Source organism: Thermobia domestica, chromosome 15, assembly GCF_964235325.1.
Source record: "Thermobia domestica chromosome 15, izTheDome1.hap1.1, whole genome shotgun sequence".
NCBI classification, from domain to species: Eukaryota; Metazoa; Arthropoda; class Insecta; order Zygentoma; family Lepismatidae; genus Thermobia; species Thermobia domestica.
In genome coordinates, this window is record NC_137468.1 from 191,208,590 (window position 1) to 191,227,768 (window position 19,179).

The 19,179-nt window shown below is 34.4% G+C and overlaps 1 protein-coding gene across 1 annotated transcript in view; it reads left to right on the forward strand.

Moving 5' to 3' along the window:
• The window catches only part of LOC145671424 (ATP-dependent translocase ABCB1-like), a 190,824-nt gene that overhangs the window by 118,013 nt on the left and 53,632 nt on the right, over nucleotides 1-19,179 (forward strand). Inside the window, exons 10-14 of the mRNA XM_081740597.1 lie at nucleotides 1,864-2,088; nucleotides 4,384-4,509; nucleotides 6,911-7,114; nucleotides 12,437-12,607; nucleotides 18,617-18,697. Of these exons, the coding sequence (XP_081596723.1) occupies nucleotides 1,864-2,088; nucleotides 4,384-4,509; nucleotides 6,911-7,114; nucleotides 12,437-12,607; nucleotides 18,617-18,697 (807 nt within the window). The remainder of the gene's footprint in view (nucleotides 1-1,863; nucleotides 2,089-4,383; nucleotides 4,510-6,910; nucleotides 7,115-12,436; nucleotides 12,608-18,616; nucleotides 18,698-19,179) is intronic.

Below are 19,179 nucleotides of genomic sequence, written 5' to 3' on the forward strand. Positions count from 1 at the left end.
GTAGCCAGGATTTTGTGAAGGGGGGGGGGGGGATCGGTCACATGAAATACTGTGATCATCACACCAGGGGCTCGATCATTTTAAACTATTTTACTGGCAACATATATTGGTTCGTTTATCCAGGATTTCGTAACGGGAGGGGGGATGCGTGACATCAAATTCTGAAAGCCCAGGAGCTCGATCAATCTAAACTACTTTACTATCAACATGTATTGTTTTGTTATTAGAATAAAATGAGAATATGTTGGTAAGTATTTTAATAACAAACTATGAAGAAATCTCGAATAAAATAAAAAATGTATTGAAAAAGATTTTACAATATTTACATCCTTCCTCTGTTCATTCAAATATAACAATTTCCCTTTCATTATGACCTCAACTATTACAAAAAGTACATATTCACTATTATAAAAAGTACGTACTCAATAATGTCTTGTAAATTATTTTATAATATCTGTGTTTCTTTCTCTGTTGAATCAGATGTTAACAGAACTTTCTTTCCACATAAATTTTTGTTTTTATTATTCCGTCAACTACTGTCTGTTCCAAATGACAGGTTAAAGGAGTAGTAGAAAATTGTTTTTGAATAACATGTTTGACACTGCAAGGATGCGATGACGAAAAATTATGATAAAAAATGTCCACGCTGTTAACCGGCATTACGCTTTCACAAGCTTGAAATCTCCCTGACTAGTAGCGGAAATTCTGAGAATTCCGTAACTTTTCTAGAAATTTCAAATTCCCTGACTCTTCCAGGATATCTCGCTCACCTCGCCACCGTGTATTACAAGTAATACAAATCTCCTCATAAGAAAGAGTAACCAAAAGCTTCCTGATCCTTCTTTTTCTCATTTCATTTTGTTTCATCCTTCCTTATTTTTTTTTCATTTCTGGTCTCGAAGGGGGGGAAGTCCGGACCCCCGGACCCCCTTTGGCTACGTGCCTGATAAGATTAGTATACAACCGCATTTAGCGTATGTGAGAAGCATCCATAGAGGATAGCGCTAAGCTGATTGTGAGATATCGGTATAGGTGACGAGTCATTTTTTTAAGACTAGGTATCTCGAAATAAAACAAAGGTAGACGAAAGAAGAAGTATGTTTAGACTGCATATGACATGCAATTTGTTTCAAGGAAACTTCAGGAACAGGGTGAAACTAGTGAGAGATCATTCTTCGCTAGTGGTTTCATTTTAGTTAAATTTGGAAGTTTGCCCAATTAGAAAGCAATTTGTTTATATTTGTTTGCATACGTTAGAGTATAGGTTCGAGTTTAAGAAATTCACTAACTAAGTTTTCGTTTGATACCTTTCTAATTTGACAAACTGACCCTTGCCTTTGCTGCCCTTTTTGACCAACTTCCTGAGGCTTTGAGGCCAAAATGAGAACACCTCTAGATAGGGCTTGATGAGTAGTTCCTATTACATCTGTTGATGAACGTCTATCTTCTTGGGCCCTTGACAATGGAACTGTGAATAAACCCATTTTTATTTATTTAGAAGTTATGTAGTTAGGAAATCTAGCCTGTAAGACAAGTAGGCACTTTTGACGGCAATTATGAAATGAAATAACAAAATTTCTCATCAACTGTTTCCGAGTAGGAAACTACATATAGGAAATATTAATTGTTTTGTCTTAATTTATGCTGTTTGTAATCTTATACTATTCGACCAGTTTGAAGACATTGGTCGTTCTGAAAGTTATGTTGGTATTTTGACTAGTCAGAGCAGAATTTATATTTATGTAGTACTCTTTAGGAATATTTTTTTTTTCATGAGAATTTTTTTACGCACTCTAGACTAGATAGAAACAGAAATTTGAAGTATAATTTTATACGTGCATTTCATTACTTTCATTTCCACAGGTATTTTTCAGTGCGCTAATGGGTGCGTTTGCTCTTGGAAACTCTGCTCCTCATTTGACAACAGTAGGAACTGCGATGGGTGCGATGAGTAATATATTGGATATCATAGATAGGAAACCAACTATTGATCCCTATTCAAGATCTGGAAGAGTCCCAGAGAATGTCACTGGACGAATTCATTTTAAGAACGTCACGTTTGTGTATCCTACTAGACCAGAAGTTGAGGTAATATCTATTAACATAACCAGCATATAAGCAGTTTAACCCGTAAGTAGCAATAGAAGAAAACAACAGCTTTCGTATATCCTGCTTCCAGTATCTTGCTATCTTAGGACACCAATTTGATATCTTGGGAATAATTGTTACCACAGTTTGCATTTCGTTGTCGTTCAGTTACTTCGGGTGTTCATTAAAGATTTCTCCTACCCACTTACTGTTGATTGAGATAAACGAAATTTGGCACAAACATTAGTGTTTCTTTATATAAAAATCTCTAATGGCTACACACTTTTCCTATCACTTTATGTACTTGTGGAGATATTGTTTGTAGAAGTTCGCAGATTGTTCCAGAAGCCATGATTTGATCTCAGAAATTGGATCAGAAATTGAACGTTTTATCGTCTTTGAAATGCTTTCCTTTCAGAAATAAGGATGCTTATGGATTTTTTCCTCGATAACTAGGAAGATGAAAGTCGGATGGTGCAGGGTCAGGGAAGTGTGGGGGATGAGGAAGGATTTCATACTCGCAGGATCTTGTTTGTTTCTGGGCAATATGCGACTTGTGAACTGGAGTGTTGTCTTGAAGGATACAGACACTTTGATCAGCATTCCCCACCTCTTGCTTTTGATGGAATCTCTCATTTCTGCAGCAGTGGAGCATAGTATGCTCCTGTAACTGTGGTACCCTTTGGTAAAGAATCCACCATCATTACTTCATCCTGGGCACCAAAAAAAGTCAGCATGGCCTTGCCCGCGAAAAGTTGGACACAGGCCTTCTTTGGAGTTGGTGAGAATCCATCCGGTAGACATATTATACATTTGCAAATGTTCATGGATTATTTTTCCCCACAGACTTCACACTTTTCTTAACATTTTCAACTAGTTGGTGAATGATTATGCAGCGGTTCTCCAAGATGGCGGCTTCCACTTGCCGAATGGTGTCTTCGTCATTGGTAGACTGAGCTGGCCTTGAAATGGGAACCGTTTCTACGGAGGTCTGACCACACTTAAATGTATGTGTTTCACAATGTCATAAGATGGGGGTTTTCTCTCCATAAGTTTCTTTTATCTCCTCAATCGTTTCCTTTGGTCTGCAGCCTCTTAAGTACAGAAACTTGATCAGCGCTCGAGATTCAGTTGGATCTATCTTTACACTTATGTTCAGTTTAGTGCCTGCAACACAGAAAATGTTAGAACTTAAAAGTTGAAATTTTCTTCGTAGCCTATAGAGATAGGAAAAAGTTCCTGATATTGCACCGGGTTCTAAATCACACCACATCTAGTTTAAAAAGAACAGTAGTATTAACATGCCATCTGGTGATTAAATTAAACACATAACCATATTCCCATAATCTCACAGTAAAGTGACGACGTTCAGTAAGTTATGTGTGTGTGTGCAGTTGCAGTACAATAAAATTGGAGTGTTTCTTACTAATTTTCGGGGTATTTTACAATACAATAGGAATTAAGGTTAAAAAAAAAAACAGCATTTGTTTCACTAAGTAGTAATAAGAAAAATACTATTAATATTATAGTGACAAACTCAAGTTTTTGTTTTCTAATTTGTGAGGTATGTCACTGAAATGGTCACTGATGAACTCGTACAGAAAATTGATGGAAATTTCGTGAAAATCGATGTTTCACAATCTCGAAGCTTTCCCATGAATTTTCACAGATTTCCAGAACTGTGTTATATGACGTAGTGACACAGAGGTTAGGTTACAGGAAGTACTGTGGCTCAAGGCACAGGCAGCACATTTTTATATCGATTGAAGTTCTAAGCTAGCGCAGAAATATAAGTGTTTGAATATTTATAGAAACTATGTTGAAAAATAGAGATGTATATAATAAATTCTCATATTTATTTTGGCGTTTCTTTTTTAATCAATTTGAGGTTACGGTACTTTTCGAACGGACCTAGTAGTTTCTTTGCAAGAGCTATATTAGCTCCAAATGAATGATTTCACAATAAGTTTATTCTTTTGTTTTGTTTTAGAATCAAATTACAATACAGTGTGCCTCAAAAATCTGAATACAGTTTATCTCGATACAGTTTTTTGTTTTCACCTCACAGCCACAATTACTCTCACTTGTTAGATAACTGTTCCTATCACTACTGAGTGTTAGTGAAGTGACAGTGTCTATAGTGTGCTATAAACAACTGGAGCTATTTGGAAAATACTTTACAAAATTCCTGTCTGTTTCATACTTTGGAGCTTTCTGTACTTATAAATGCTAGTCGAGTATTCATTATTTATGAAAACGAAAATAATGAAATAAAATGATTATTTTTATTTGTAGGTGCTAAAAGATTTCAACCTCGAAATCAAACCAGGCAAAAAGATTGCTATTGTAGGTTCCAGTGGAGCTGGGAAAAGCACTATCATTAATATGCTGTTGAGATATTATGATCCTGCCAAGGGAGAAGTGAGTATATGAAACTACGCTATCTAAATGTAATTTATTGCTAATATTTATCAAAACGAATAAAACTTTTCTCTTTAAGATTTGTAATGCTAAAACACGCTGGTTTCTACTACAAAATTATTTTATTTGGAGAATACTTTGTTCTAGTCGCTGGAACTTCTTCAAATGCATATTTTATTTTTACACACTCATATATAATTTTACACAAGCGAAAAATATAAATAATTGTATATCTTTCGGGTCCTCGTCTGGAGACGCGAATTGCACTATGTGACAACGTTGCATACAGAAGATCTACTAATCTATCAAATAATTAGGGGAGAGGTGGGTAAATGATCCCTGCAGGTAAAATAATCCCTTACCCCTACAGCGGAAACTGGTGGCGCTGCCTGTCGTATCACTGATTTCTACGTCACATAAAATAAGCTGTCTTTGTTCATGAGCTCTCTTTGGATGAGAAACGTTTTGTTAAGTCTTCCAGACGAAAAAATAAAATTTTCATAACATTGTTTATAAGGTAAGTGCTGCTTTTTGTTGTATTTGTACTAACACATGAATTAGAATATAAATGAGACACTATTTGTTGAAAAGTCAGTGCTTAACTCTATACATTTAGCAAGGCAGGTGGAAGACTTCTCCATGTTTTGTCACATAAGAACGTATTTAATGGAAGCCATATGAAAAGGCAAACGATAGCGGGATCATTTTACTTGCCGTTTTTGTTTATTTCACTCAAGGTAATCCAGATGAGCATGATAATGAAATCCTTGGAGATAGGCCTACTTTAAGTGATGTCCAGCAAAACATATCGAACCATTCTGGGGCTCCTATTCTGGAAGCTGTTATTCCAAAATTAAAGGAATATAAAAAGAAGGGGATGATTTTTAAAACGAAGAAGTTGAAAGGCACAAAAAAGAAATATCAAATATCATCTGCTTTTGAGAACGAATCCATGACAAATACAGAGTGTATCTATTGTCATGACTTATATTCAAAATCTGCTGTAGGTGGGGTGTGATAATGTGTCAGCAGTTCCAATAATGGGCCCACAATCAGTGTGCTAGTGTTGATGAAGATTTCTTTGTGTGTGACATGTGTTCTGCCACTTAGGCTACAAAAACGCTGATCCAACAAATAAATAAATAAATAAGTAAAATAATAGACCTAAGTGTTCAAAAAACTTTTCTATATTGAACAGTATATTAGCCTACTTTAACAAACTATAAATACTATTATTACTAATATACTTTAACAGAGCATTACTACACCCTGTACTCTATTTTTTTAAAATATAATCATTTTTGTAAGTTCACAAGATCATTTTATTATTTTCAATGGCGGGATCATTTTACTCACCCCCTAAGGCAAAATGATCCTTTCGAAACAGGTTCCAATTTGTGTCAAAATAATATCGAAGATGTTTATTGACGTTCAAAATTACACGTTAGAAACCTGAGATAGCACCTTATCCTACCCCCACAATTACCACAATATAGATCATTAGAGTTAAAATCTGGAGGCCAATAAGTCTTAAGGGAATCATTTTATCCACCTCTCCCCTACATCGATTCTTTCCAGATGGAAGTTAAAGTTGATATACTTTGACGCTAGCACCATTTATTAGCATAACAAGCGATGTAATTGCTTAATGGATTCGTAGAGGAATGCTAATAGTTCCAAGTTAATCTGCAACGTTGCCACATAGTGAAAATTTTGATTCTTTAAAGCGGCTGAAGGAGACCCTCGAGGGTATGCCATTATGTATCATTTTCGATTTATTTTAGAAAACCGAAACGTAACATGTAAAGTATTTACTTTTATGAATATTACAGTTTTGTTCAGCAATTCAGTACTTTATTTCTGTTCTTATTTGCAAGAGTGCAGCAATGTTGTCTGAACAGTTTTAAAATGCATATAAAAGTTGTATAGGTTTCCAACTTCCCTTCTCAGTGGGGGAGCGGTGGCTCAGTGGTAGAGTGTTCACCTCCGGTGCTTGGGGTCCGTGGTTCGATCCCAGCACGCGCCGTGTGAACTTTGTGGTGGACAAGCACCGTGCTTGTGGGTTTTCTCGGGGTGCTCCCGTTTCCTCCCACTTTCTTCATTCCACCATTTCACTCATTTCTCATTATCACCGTCTCCTTTAGCCTAACCGGCATAAGCGTGGGACGTAAAACTAAAGATTTCCTTTCATTTTTTCCAACTTCCCTTCTCTAATTTACCTCTGTTCTAATTTCATCTTTGATAATAGGGATATCGGAGTGTCGTCGAAACGATTGGGAAAGTCGTATACTTTGGTTAAAGAAATGTTAAGTGATATGTGTATTTTATTAAAAAAAATATATAGCTTCTCTTTTTCATATTCTCACATATAATACATTATGTATCTTTATTTACTTTGCAGATACAACTTGATGGATACAACTTGAAAGATCTTAACTTGGCGTGGCTTCGACATCAAATTGGAGTCGTATCTCAGGAGCCGGTGTTGTTTGACAACTCAATTTGTGAAAATATTCGTCTAGGTAGAGAACATGTCACGTTCAATGACATCGTTGAAGCTAGTAAAATGGCAAATGCATATGACTTCATTACTACGTTACCCCAGGTAAACAGGATAAATGCTTCTAGGTATAATCTACAAGCCTGAAGAAGATACAAGAGATTGAAAAAGGAATAGTGCTAAATATACTTAGAAATATTCAAAGGAAGCGCTTGAGGGAAGTCACACCGGCGAAAATAAACATTTTGTCAGTACAAGCTAAAGGAAACCTTAAGAAAAAATTAAAATATATACTAATTCTTATATCTGTGTTTGCTGCGTAAAAGGTGTTAAGTTCAAAAATCATAAATCGTAGTCATGTAACAAAGATTGGTATTGAAAATTTTCTGCTTGTGTAAAGTCTTAAAAAGCAACGTTTATTAAGCGCTTTATACTGCTGGCGAAGTGTTGAATGTTTTAAATCTCTGCATAAATTGCTACCACAAAGTATTATAAAAAAGCTAAGTTCAAACGCTTAGAACATTTTGAACTTAACACCTCTTACGCAGCAAACACAGATATATACAGCTTGTAGGGATAAAATGTGTACTATTCTCCTGTCGCTGTTATTCACGGCCTGGCCCAACCCAATTGTTTACCCTCGCTGACTGGGAAGCACGTGGATTTAATTTACCGCACATCCCTGAATTTACTTAGCTATACGGGTTTTGCTTATTGACATGATGACGTACTTTCAAGGACACGAAATCATCAGCAGTCAATAATAAGCGAGCTGTCTGATGGTGTCTTCTGCTTTAGACAGTAATGTTAGGTGATTGGAAGTCGGTTCATACAGCGACATAACTATAATTCCTTTAGCTTTTAACAATATGAATTCCCTGAGAGTGCCACTGATAAACTCAGATGAGTAACAAAGAATTGGTCTGTAAAAAATTTTTTTCGAGTCCCTAAAGGAAAACAAAATTCATTATAGGTAGTAAAAATGCAGCTATTAAGAATGTAGTATATAATTAGAAACTAATAATTAGTATCATGAACTCATTTTGAATGTCAAAAATTGAGAATTGTCCCAAAAGTGCCCTTGTTGAATAATGATACAACTATAATTTCAGAAATCTTACTGTTTTCTTCATCTGGTCGGCAGAATAGAGAACAAATGTTCCTTTGTTCTAGTTTATTACGACGACCTGGTGAAGAAAGAAGGGTTAAACTTTACAATACATGTTCCAGCTGCACATCGATAAGTAGGACTGCTTTAAAGGGGTATAGAGTAGTAGGATAGAGTAGGATAGGGTAGGGTAGAGTAGACTGAGGTAGGGATAAGTAAGTTGGATTAGCTTAAGCTTAGGGAAGATAGGACCCATTTGGTTAAAATTAATGGAGTGTAATTTCTCATCTCTGTGTAAGGATACCAACTGGAGTGGGCAATGTAAAGCTAACCCGGAAGAAGTAAGACTTTTGAAATTTTCTCAACAAATTCATTTTCTCAATACTAAGATTCAATAAGGGCATTTCTTGCGAAATCTCAATTTTGAATTAATATTATTTATCTATATACTGTGATTATATGTATTGACTAAGTTGATGTGCTTGCTTCTAACAACAGACAAAAGCGATACTTCAAAAGATCGCACACATTACGGACGGACACATTACTAGAAAATAACGTAAACAACAAATAGAGACAGTTCATTAATACCGTTAGGCACTATTTCGAAATAGTCTTTCCACTTATACAATTGTGAAAAAGACGAATAATACGAAACTAAAAGAATATTTTAATAAATATAGAAATACTCTTGGTGGTTTTACTATACGGATCTATAGATTGTAAAATGCACGGTAAAATGTGGGGAAGTCTTTAGTTTGCCTATTTTGTGTCGAGAACAGAACCCAACGAACCCCTGCGGGACTTCTAACCTGTTCCTACTTCTACTGCTACCCTTACTCCTACTCCTACTTCTACTACTATTTATACTATGGATCCGTATAGTAAAACTGCACGGTATTCTTAAAGGAGTGATAAAAGAAGCAAAGAAAATGCACACATCCCAAATAGGATAACTAAATCAGATAACAAAAACAAAACCCTATGGCAAATAGTAAACGAACAATCAACCGTATCAAAACTGCAGAAAATAGGAATTAAAAAAATAATCCACAATGACCAGGAAATAACAAATAAACACCATATTGCAAACCTACTTAATGAATTTTTTGCCAACGTTGCTGAAACATACTCAAGTAATTATGAGTCTGAAAACACCAACATAAAATTATGTAGCAACTCTAAATCTATATACTTAATACGTACCACAGAGTTAGAAATAATATCGATTATTTAAAAAATGGAGAAAAAATCTTCTGGACCCGATGATATTCCTTATTATTTACTTAAAATATGTCTAGAATATTTTCTTATACCGTTGACTAATATATGCAATTTTTCCCTTGAAATGGGAACATTTCTAGGAGATCTTAAACTTGAAAAAATAAGACCTATACACAAAAGAGGATCAACTTCTGACCCAGGAAATTATCGTCCCATCTCTATTCCATGTTTTCTCCAAAATTTTAGAAAAAAATTATGTATAACAGATTGGTACCCGTTTAGGAAAAGAATAATATTTTCACAAAGAGCCAATTCGGTTTCAGGAAGGGCAGATCAATTAACAATGTTGTAGTTGCTTTTCTAAGTGAAATATATAAAGCGAGAGAGAGCAGAAATAAAATGTATGGAATTTTTCTGGATCTCATAAAAGACTTTGACCTTGTTAATCACAAAATTCTATTGAATAAATTGCGTAATTATGGTATTAGAGGTCATGCTAATTTATGGTTCCAATCCTATCTAAGTAACCGCATGCAATATGTGAAGATAGGTCCAACCAAGTCAGAGGTAAGGCACATTAGGCACGGAGTTCCACAAGGATCAATGTTAGGTCCTATACTTTTCCTTATATATATTAATGATCTTCCCGATTATATAGTTCCCAACAAAAGCATCCTTTTTCTGATGATACAAACATTTTAGTTGAAATCCAAAATAAGCCTTGCTCCGAGGAATACATATTTAAGAACATGACAGGCAAAATTGCAGAATGGATAAAAGCAAAACAACTCAACTTAAATACAGCGAAAACTACTATAATGTATTTCAATGAAGAAAAACTAAACTCTTTAAATATATATCAAATATGTATAGACGGGGAACTCATGCAGGTATCTGACACTTGTAAATGTTTAGGGTTAAAAATAGACTCCAAGTTAACATGGGATGAACATGTGAATGATTTGTTGAGGAAACTAAGCGCGTACGTAAACTTATATCTTATACGTAAACTTAGTAAAATTCTAACTACGGAGACATTGAAAACAACCTATTTCAGCTTGATCCAGTCAATTCTGTCGTATGGAATCATTTTCTGGGGTAACACCTGCCATGCGATAAAAGTATTTACAATGCAGAAGAAAGTGTTACAAATAATGTTATCAGTCCCCGTTTCATACACCAAGTAGACCTGTTTCAGAAACTTAAAACATTACCATTGCCGTGTATATACATCCTCGAAACAATATCGTTCGTACATATGAATAAAAGAAACTTCCAACTCAATTCGGACCTACACCAATACAACACAAGAACAACCAATCATATTCATATACAAAATTTCCGTCTAACAAAAACTCAAAATTCGTTACACCACATGGGAATAAATCTTTATAATAAATTGACAGACTGTGTCAAACATATGCCAAACTTACAGTTTAAAAGACGCCGCAAGTTACGTACACAACAAAACTGTACATAATAAATAAATAAATAATATATACTCCATGTTTACAAGAGTGTATAATCACTTACCACAGCATTTAAAGAATATCGAGAAAACAAAGAAATTCAAGAATGAGACATTGATTTTTTTTAGGTAAAAATTGTAGTGTTTTGAATATCTAGAAAATAAGGTATAAATTCTTTATGCACAAATTTTTGATGTATTCTTTGCTAATATTATTTTCGTATTGCGTGCAATTCGCAACTCGTTTTACCACATTTTACTATTTAAGCTTTGAAATAAACTGTTCAAAGATGTGTTTCGGTATTTTTTGATGTTTGGCTTAGAAGAGGAGAAAAATCCGGGAAGAAAAAAGGTGTGGAATTTACAATAAGATAGCCATATTTCAAAACCCCTTAAGATTAGAAGTATGTTAGGAATATGAAAAGTGCTAGGTTTTCTTCTTCTTTCTCTTCTCAACCATAAGTTGGTCGGCAACATGGAAATTTTATCTCCCTTGGGAGAAATGTTTCATACTTTGATAAGGTCTCTTTTTCATAACTCCATCTATATATTCTATCCTTGGTCTTCCTCTTCCTGGTTTTCCTTCTGCATTTCCCTCTATCAACACGGTGTCAAATAAGATGGCCAAGTATGCTGTTTCTTCTTTTTCCTATTATCTTCATGATCTGTCGTCCTTCATTACCTTCCTTTAGTACATCTTCATTCCTTTTCCTTTCGGTTCAACATTCTGCCCCAACACCACATTTCAAATGCTTCCAGCTTGGATATTTCAGCTTTTCTCAATGTTCACATCTTTGATCCGTAAAGCACCACGCTCCATACCAGTGTCTTAATAAACGGTTTACGAACATCCAGGACACATTTCTTGATGTTAGCAGTCCCCTATTCCTATTGAATGCTTGTTTAGCCTGCGCTATTCTGGAACTTACGTCTTTTTCACATCTTCCGTCCAAAGAAGACTTCCTAAATAGGGGAACGTCTTAACGCCTTCGATTTTCTCTCCATCTAGTCATACGTTTGCCCCTTCCTGTCCTGCTCTTGTGCACTTTATCACTTTGGTTTTCTTCTTATTTTTTCTTCATTTTGCCTGTTTTTTCCAGTTTGTCGTTCAAGTTTGAAAGTGCTTCCTGTAAGTCCTTCTCATTCTTCTCTATCAGTGGTATGTCATCAACAAATCTTATTGTGCTGAAAACCTGGCCATTAATTTTTACACTTTTCTTGTTTTTATCAAAAAATTCTTTCATAGCCTCTTCTATATTGACATTGAACAAGAGAGGTGAAAATCCATATTTTTGTCTTACTCCTTTACTTATTCTTGCTTCTTTCTGATCTTGGCCGAGCAAATGCGGGGCTCTGGAGGTGAAGACTCCGGCTAGCCGAAGGCTAGTTGTATATTAGCTTTGAATTCAGTCTTGAGATTTTTCATTGCATTACACGAAAAAATGCACATAAAGACCCCCCCGAAAAAAAATGAAATCTTGATAAATTATATACTACGTTTACTTGTTTTGTTTAACTGCTTTTTTATATGTAGAACGTTCTTAAGTATATTCAATTCACCACAAACTGTTTGGAAAACGGTTGAAAACGTAAATGTTCATTGACAACATTTTAATTTTATTTCTAGAGTTTTGATACGATGGTCGGTGACAAGGGTGCCCAGTTGTCCGGAGGTCAAAAACAAAGAATAGCCATTGCTAGAGCCTTGATTAGAAATCCAAAAATTTTACTCCTAGATGAAGCGACATCTGCATTGGACGCCAATAGTGAAAGCATTGTGCAAGAGGCTCTCGAAAAGGTAAGAAAGCATGGGTAGTTTTGTAGTAACACATTCTAGTCTGAGGATGTAATACAATAAATATGTTATGTTATTTAATATCCTTAAAATGTTCATTTATTTATTTATTTATTTATTGGTATCACTGCTTCTTTACAAAATTTCCTACCATAGGCTTTCTCAAGTAATGAGGATATGATTTAAAAGAAATTAGATAAAGCGTCATACGGTTATATATATATATGTACAGTGTTGGGTAAGTTACTTGTAAAAAAATGTAACGCGTTACTAATGCGTTACTTGCTCCAGAAAAGTAACTGTTACCCTACCTCGAAAGTAACGCGTTACTTTTAGGTCTGAAACTTAGAAAATATATATATATATATATATATATATATATATATACTGTTTCAATTTTCCGTTCTACTACTACTACCACTATTATTATTATTATTATTATTATTATTATTATTATTATTATTATTATTATTATTATTATTATTATTATTATTATTATTATTATTATTACATATTCTGATTTTCCCCGATCATCGTAAATGATTAGAACTGTAGGTTGATAATAGTAGCGCTGCTGTATTCTTTCATGCGGGCAGTTACTTTATTGGAAATTTGATGTGCTTTGCTAACTTTATAAACGCAATATTGCACGTTCTGAATCGCTTTATGTAGATGCAAGAACAAGTTCTTACTTGACAGCTATATGAACATTTTCTGATAATGATTCCAAGTGTTTGTATGTGTGTGTGTGTGCTGTTTCGTTCTACATTATAAATTCAAAAAAAAAAAAAAAAAAACCTTTTGATGCTTCCTCAAATTTGCGGACGAACTCCAGGCTGTTAATAAATATTTCCCACCGGGGTCACTTCAGACACTTCACTTTTAAATTCTGTCTACCATCATTCTCAGCTTTTAAGAAAAAGCTTTTTTTTTTTTTTTTTTTTTTTAATGTTCGAACGGGAAAATATTTTCTTTCTCCATCTTTATAAAAACAACACCAACCAAAGTAAACCTGACAACCATTGCACTAACAGTTCACTCACTGAATGTATTGATTTGGTGCTGTCAGAATCTATGACAAAATCTTCCTAGTGCTTGAAATCAGTACACGTGATTTACCCGAGACTGTACTCATCCTCCAAAAACAGCAAATGGAACTCAGATCTTATCTGTTTCTCTGTGTGTCGCTGACTGACTGTCGGTCACTGATATAGTTCATGCTCCATTGCTCCATTATGAGAAATTCAGTTATAGGAAAGAAACGTTTGTTTCCGTAAAAATATACATATATTGTAGTCACTCATCCGAAATGTATAACAGTATTGGGTTTTTTGTTTTGTGGATTTTTATGAGGCTTTTGGCATTTACGATAGTTTGGGATTTGATTTTTTATGTTTTGGATGTTTTTTTTAAGACTTTAATAGCGATTTGGAGATTTTACCAAAGCCTATTGTATAGCCACTGGACAATATGGTTTAAAGTTCGGGTTAGAACATTTTGGGAAATTGACATAAAGACTGATTTTAATTGTATTCACAATGCCGATACAATTTAATAATGCGAAAATATTATGTTGTATAGGCATTAATTATTTATGCTGAAAGAAAAAGTAGATTAATTTTTTTAAACTATAAAACATAAATTTAAATTATGGTAATTATTTTCGTAAATGATATGCAGACTTTTACGTTTTTGTTTTAATTAACGACACTGAAACTACACAAACACATATTAAATACACTTTGGCACTTTGATTTAAATAATTGAATATGTTAATGAAATTTTTACACTCGGCCCAATAATTCTTATTACGATCGCGGAAGGCGCGGGAGTCGCGAGTTGCTGGCTGAACTTTACTATCTTATACGTTTTTGATTGATTTACACTTTCACTTGCTGCTTACTTTGATGCGGAAGAAAGATGATCTTTGGCGGTTTCAGGGAGATGCATTTGAAGACGGAAGATTGCCTTTTTTTATATATTTTTCTAATTTATGTTTTCCTTTTAGATTGTCTTGGGGTTAACTTTTGAGAGTCGTTCGAAGGCTTTTTTAATTTCATGGCTTTACATCTTTTTATTTAGAATAATACGTTGCACTAACGGTGTTTTACGTTTAACTTAGGTACAACGTACGTAAACTACATTTTATGCTCTTAATTTTGATTGTGCTATTTGTATACAGGAATTTGCATTAGTTAAAATAAAATGTTATTTTTTAGACACTCTGTGGTTACATGTTATTATCAGATTAATTGCACCAGTCAGACTAACTTAGTTTTTTCCCCCCATCTTCCCGTGCTTCTACCCAACGGAGAAGCTCACAATGCAACCTGTTGATAGTACCTTATTTGGAGAAGTGAGACGGTTCACCAAGACTTCTGTCGCAGATGGGACGCACACACACACACACATATTTGCATATTTGTCTATTTGCTGAGAGAAAAATCTTTAGAAGTGCTTTTATACCAGGTTTACTTAAAAGTTAAATTTTTTTTTTTTATAATATTTGATAAGTTGGACTATATGGTTACAAATGTAACGCAACTAGATACGTTACTTAAAAATTAACGAGGTATAAGTAACGCATTACTTCCCAAGACTCTCTCTCTCTCATATATATCTCTATCTATCTATCTATCTATCTATCTATCTATCTATCTATCTATCTATATATATATATATATATATATATATATATATATATATATATATATAGAGAGAGAGAGAGAGAGAGAGAGAGAGATAATATGTTTATTAACAAACTTTCAGATTTAGCCTATAGAGCTAATTCATACAATAATAATTAATCACAAAAACAACAACATATAATGGGAAATGATGTAGGCCAAGAACCACAAGAACCATTTTTAAAGATGCTTTCTCGGCATTAGACTGATGAAACTTATGAATTGATAGGACTTGGATTTCGTCAATTTTCACTGATCACGCTACACAAATAGTATTAATCGGAATCCAGTTGCTCTTCACCCTGTTTAATAACCGTCTGGTTAAGGATGTAATGGTCCTATAGGGGAACGAATAGTGAAAAGAGCACCTATTTCCATCGTACGATAGAACAGTGAGACTCATTGCGTGACATACCAACATCACATACGGTCAGCAAATACATTTAAATAATTATACATAAGTAATTAAACCACATCCACGAAGAAATTAAATGTCGACTAAAACCAGGAAATTCGTGCTGTTCAGTTCAAAATCTCTTGTCGTCGCGAATTTTGTCGAGGAATTTGAAGCTTAAAATATATAAAACGATAATCATGCTTGTTGCTCTGTATGGCTGCAAAACATGGGCGCTTACTCTGAGGGAAGAACGTAGACTGAAAGTATTTGAGAACAAGATCTTGAGACGAATATTCGAACCCAAGAGGAACGGGAATGGCGGAAACTTCGCAACGATGAACTGCACAATTTATACTGTTTACCAAATATTGTTAGGGTCATGAAATCTAGGAGGCTCAGGTGGGCGGGAAAAAAGTAGAAACGTTTTCAAAGTCTTAATTGGAAGACCAATCGGAAAACGACCGTTAGGCGCAGATGGGAGGTCAATATTAAGATAGATCTCGCAGAAATAGGAATATAAAGTAGAAACTGGATCCAGTTGGTTAAGGATAGAAGCCAGTGGAGAGTTTTTGTGAACGCGGCATTGAACTTCCGGGTTCCATAGGCCATAGAGTTAGTTTTAGTTTCTTAGTTATACATTTCATATGTATATACTGGCAATACTAATAACTACGTACTTTCCATAATTTACTAACTAATATGCAAACATGTAAAACACTCAACATAGCAATAAATTTTTCAAAAAAAAAAAAAAAAAAAAAATCAAAACACTCTTATGGAGAACGACATTTTATTGCATTTGTTTCCTTGTTCTTTCACTCATACTTACGTCATCACAAGAACTTTCACAATAAGATAAGAACCTTTTATAATACTGCTACTCTTTATAATGCAACTTAATTCATAAATTAAACTAATTAAAATATATAAAAACATGAACAGTGCCTCTGCGTAGCTCAAGAATACTGATAATGCGGTCCAAAAACTCGCCAACAGTTGTTTTATTATTTATTTCCTTACATCATTGTAACATTTATTTTTTGGATTGATGTATAGAGTATCAATCCTCTTCTGATGCTCAATGTGTATGCGGCAGCGACGAAGAGGAAAGTGAAGTGCATACATCCAATAAACTGAACTGCACAATTTTGATAGTTAGACAACAAATCAAATCCTCACTAGTAATTAATGGCAAACGTTTCATATTTTGTGCTCATAAGACATATTAATATTTGACGGTTTTTCTTTTTCCGGGAGGGGCGCGGTGGCTCAGTGGTAGAGCGTTCACCTCCGGTGCTTGGGGTCCCTAATTCGATCCCAGCTCGCGCAGTCTGGGCTTTGTGGTGGATAAACACCGTGCTTGTAGGTTTTCTCGGGGTTCTCCCGTTTCCTCCCACTTTCTTCATTCCACCATTTCACTCATCTCTCATTATCATCATCCCCTTTATCGTAACCGGCATAATCGTGAGACGTAAAACTTAAAGATTTCTTTCTTTTTCCGGGATTACCAGTAAAAAGGAAAATGTCTCGAAGTATGATTATATTTCTTGGCACAACTGTAAGTTTTTTGAAATGTTAACTGATTTAGCAATGATGTCATCCCATCACAGCGTACTGGCTACTACCAAACCATATAAATGAATGGCGTCTAGATTAATCCAAATGAGCAACGCTGAAGGGAAAAATTTCACTGCTTGAAAGGACAGAAATTGAGTCTAAGTAACAGTGGCGAATCGTGCTATAGGAGCATTTAACAGATCTATTACGTTATAAACTGAGGAAAAATCGTAGAAAACCTTTGAATAGGACAACCAATTATTAGATTCGAACTCAGGACCTCTCGATTGCAAAGAAAGACCTCTAAAAACTAGTCTACTGCAGCATGGTTATAAAACACTGCACTTCGTGCTTTTAAAAATTCTGTGTATCTATATCTACAGGGCACTTTCTGTTTATATATATATAATTCATCCGTTTAATTAGTATTCCTCGAAAATAAACCAGTAAGCTCCGAAGTTTCAGATTTTATATTGGACTAGCAGCGTTCACCCCGCTTCGCTGCGGTCACCCCGGAACGCAATAAACTTTGTTACTTAGATAATTTTTACTTTTTCGCTTTCAAGTGATATGATAAAAACCATAGAAGATTGCAGTAAATGTTAACATTATATCGCCTGTCATTTATGTTAACCCGCCCCGCTTCGCTGCGGTCACCCCGGAACGCAATAAACGTTGTTACTTAGATAATTTTTACTTTTTCGCTTTCAAGTGATATGATAAAAACCATAGTAGATTGCAGTAAATGTTAACATTATATCGCCTGTCATTTATGTTAACCCGCCGAGTGACACGGTCATGCGGGTTGCATATAAATACGTTTATTTTTACCTATGATGAACTAACAAAGGATTTGTACGTTATGGACACTTGAATGGTCAATTATCTCAAGACACTGGTAATTAAAAATTAAAGTGATATGATAAAAACCATCTAGGGTCCAAATCCTAATAACCCCCCAAAAATGAAAGAAATTGGTTCAGCCGTATTAGCGTGATGAGGGAACAAAGGATTTGTGCGTTCTCTTTTATATATAAGATTAAGAAATTAAAAACGCAGGAGATAAAAATATTAATTCTTGAACAATTTGTTTGCTTTTACTGTGCTCTTCAGGTTTTGATTGGTTCCGGATTCCGAACCTTGCTAGACCTGGTTTCAAAAACATATCTGATTCTTACTCTATTCCTTTATATTTATTGTGACCAATAATATGTTTAGGTGCCTAGGAACAATCAATTCTTCTTTTGTTTATTCTTTTCATTTTTCCATTTCTATTTATTTTCTCTTAACTTTTAATGTTGTATTGCTTTCAATAAATTAACAGTCATGTATATTAGATTTGTTCTAAATAACTCTTCCTTTATTTTTCAGGCTATGAAGGGACGAACCACTATCATCGTCGCTCACAGACTATCTACCATACAAAATGCTGATATTATTTATGCTCTAAAGGCAAGTAAATAAAAAAAAATACCCATTCTTCTTCATCATCACAAACATAATTATTATTATTTACTCAGACTTTGACTATACTATACAACGATAACGTTGTATATAAATATTAGCAATCTATGCCAATTTATAAAAAGGGATCAGAGGCGAATTATTTGAGCAATATTAAGTATAAAGAAAAGAAAGACACATAGAGATTTCGAGACACTATTTTGTAATCGTTAACTAAAAAGAGAGTTGTTACTATAGCAACGTCGTAAATAAATGTACATGTACGTAGACATCTTGTCGAGAAAATAAGTGTCTGTATAAAGGTGTAGACATCTTGTTGTATATGCAGAAAGTTGATTATGTACGCTTCTCATGGTTAAATATTAAAAACCAGCTAAGAAAGTGTTAAAACGTTTGAATTATTTTGAAAATTACTAAATACGAACCAGGAGACCCCTTACAACTAATCTTGAACTAAAATCTCATAAGAA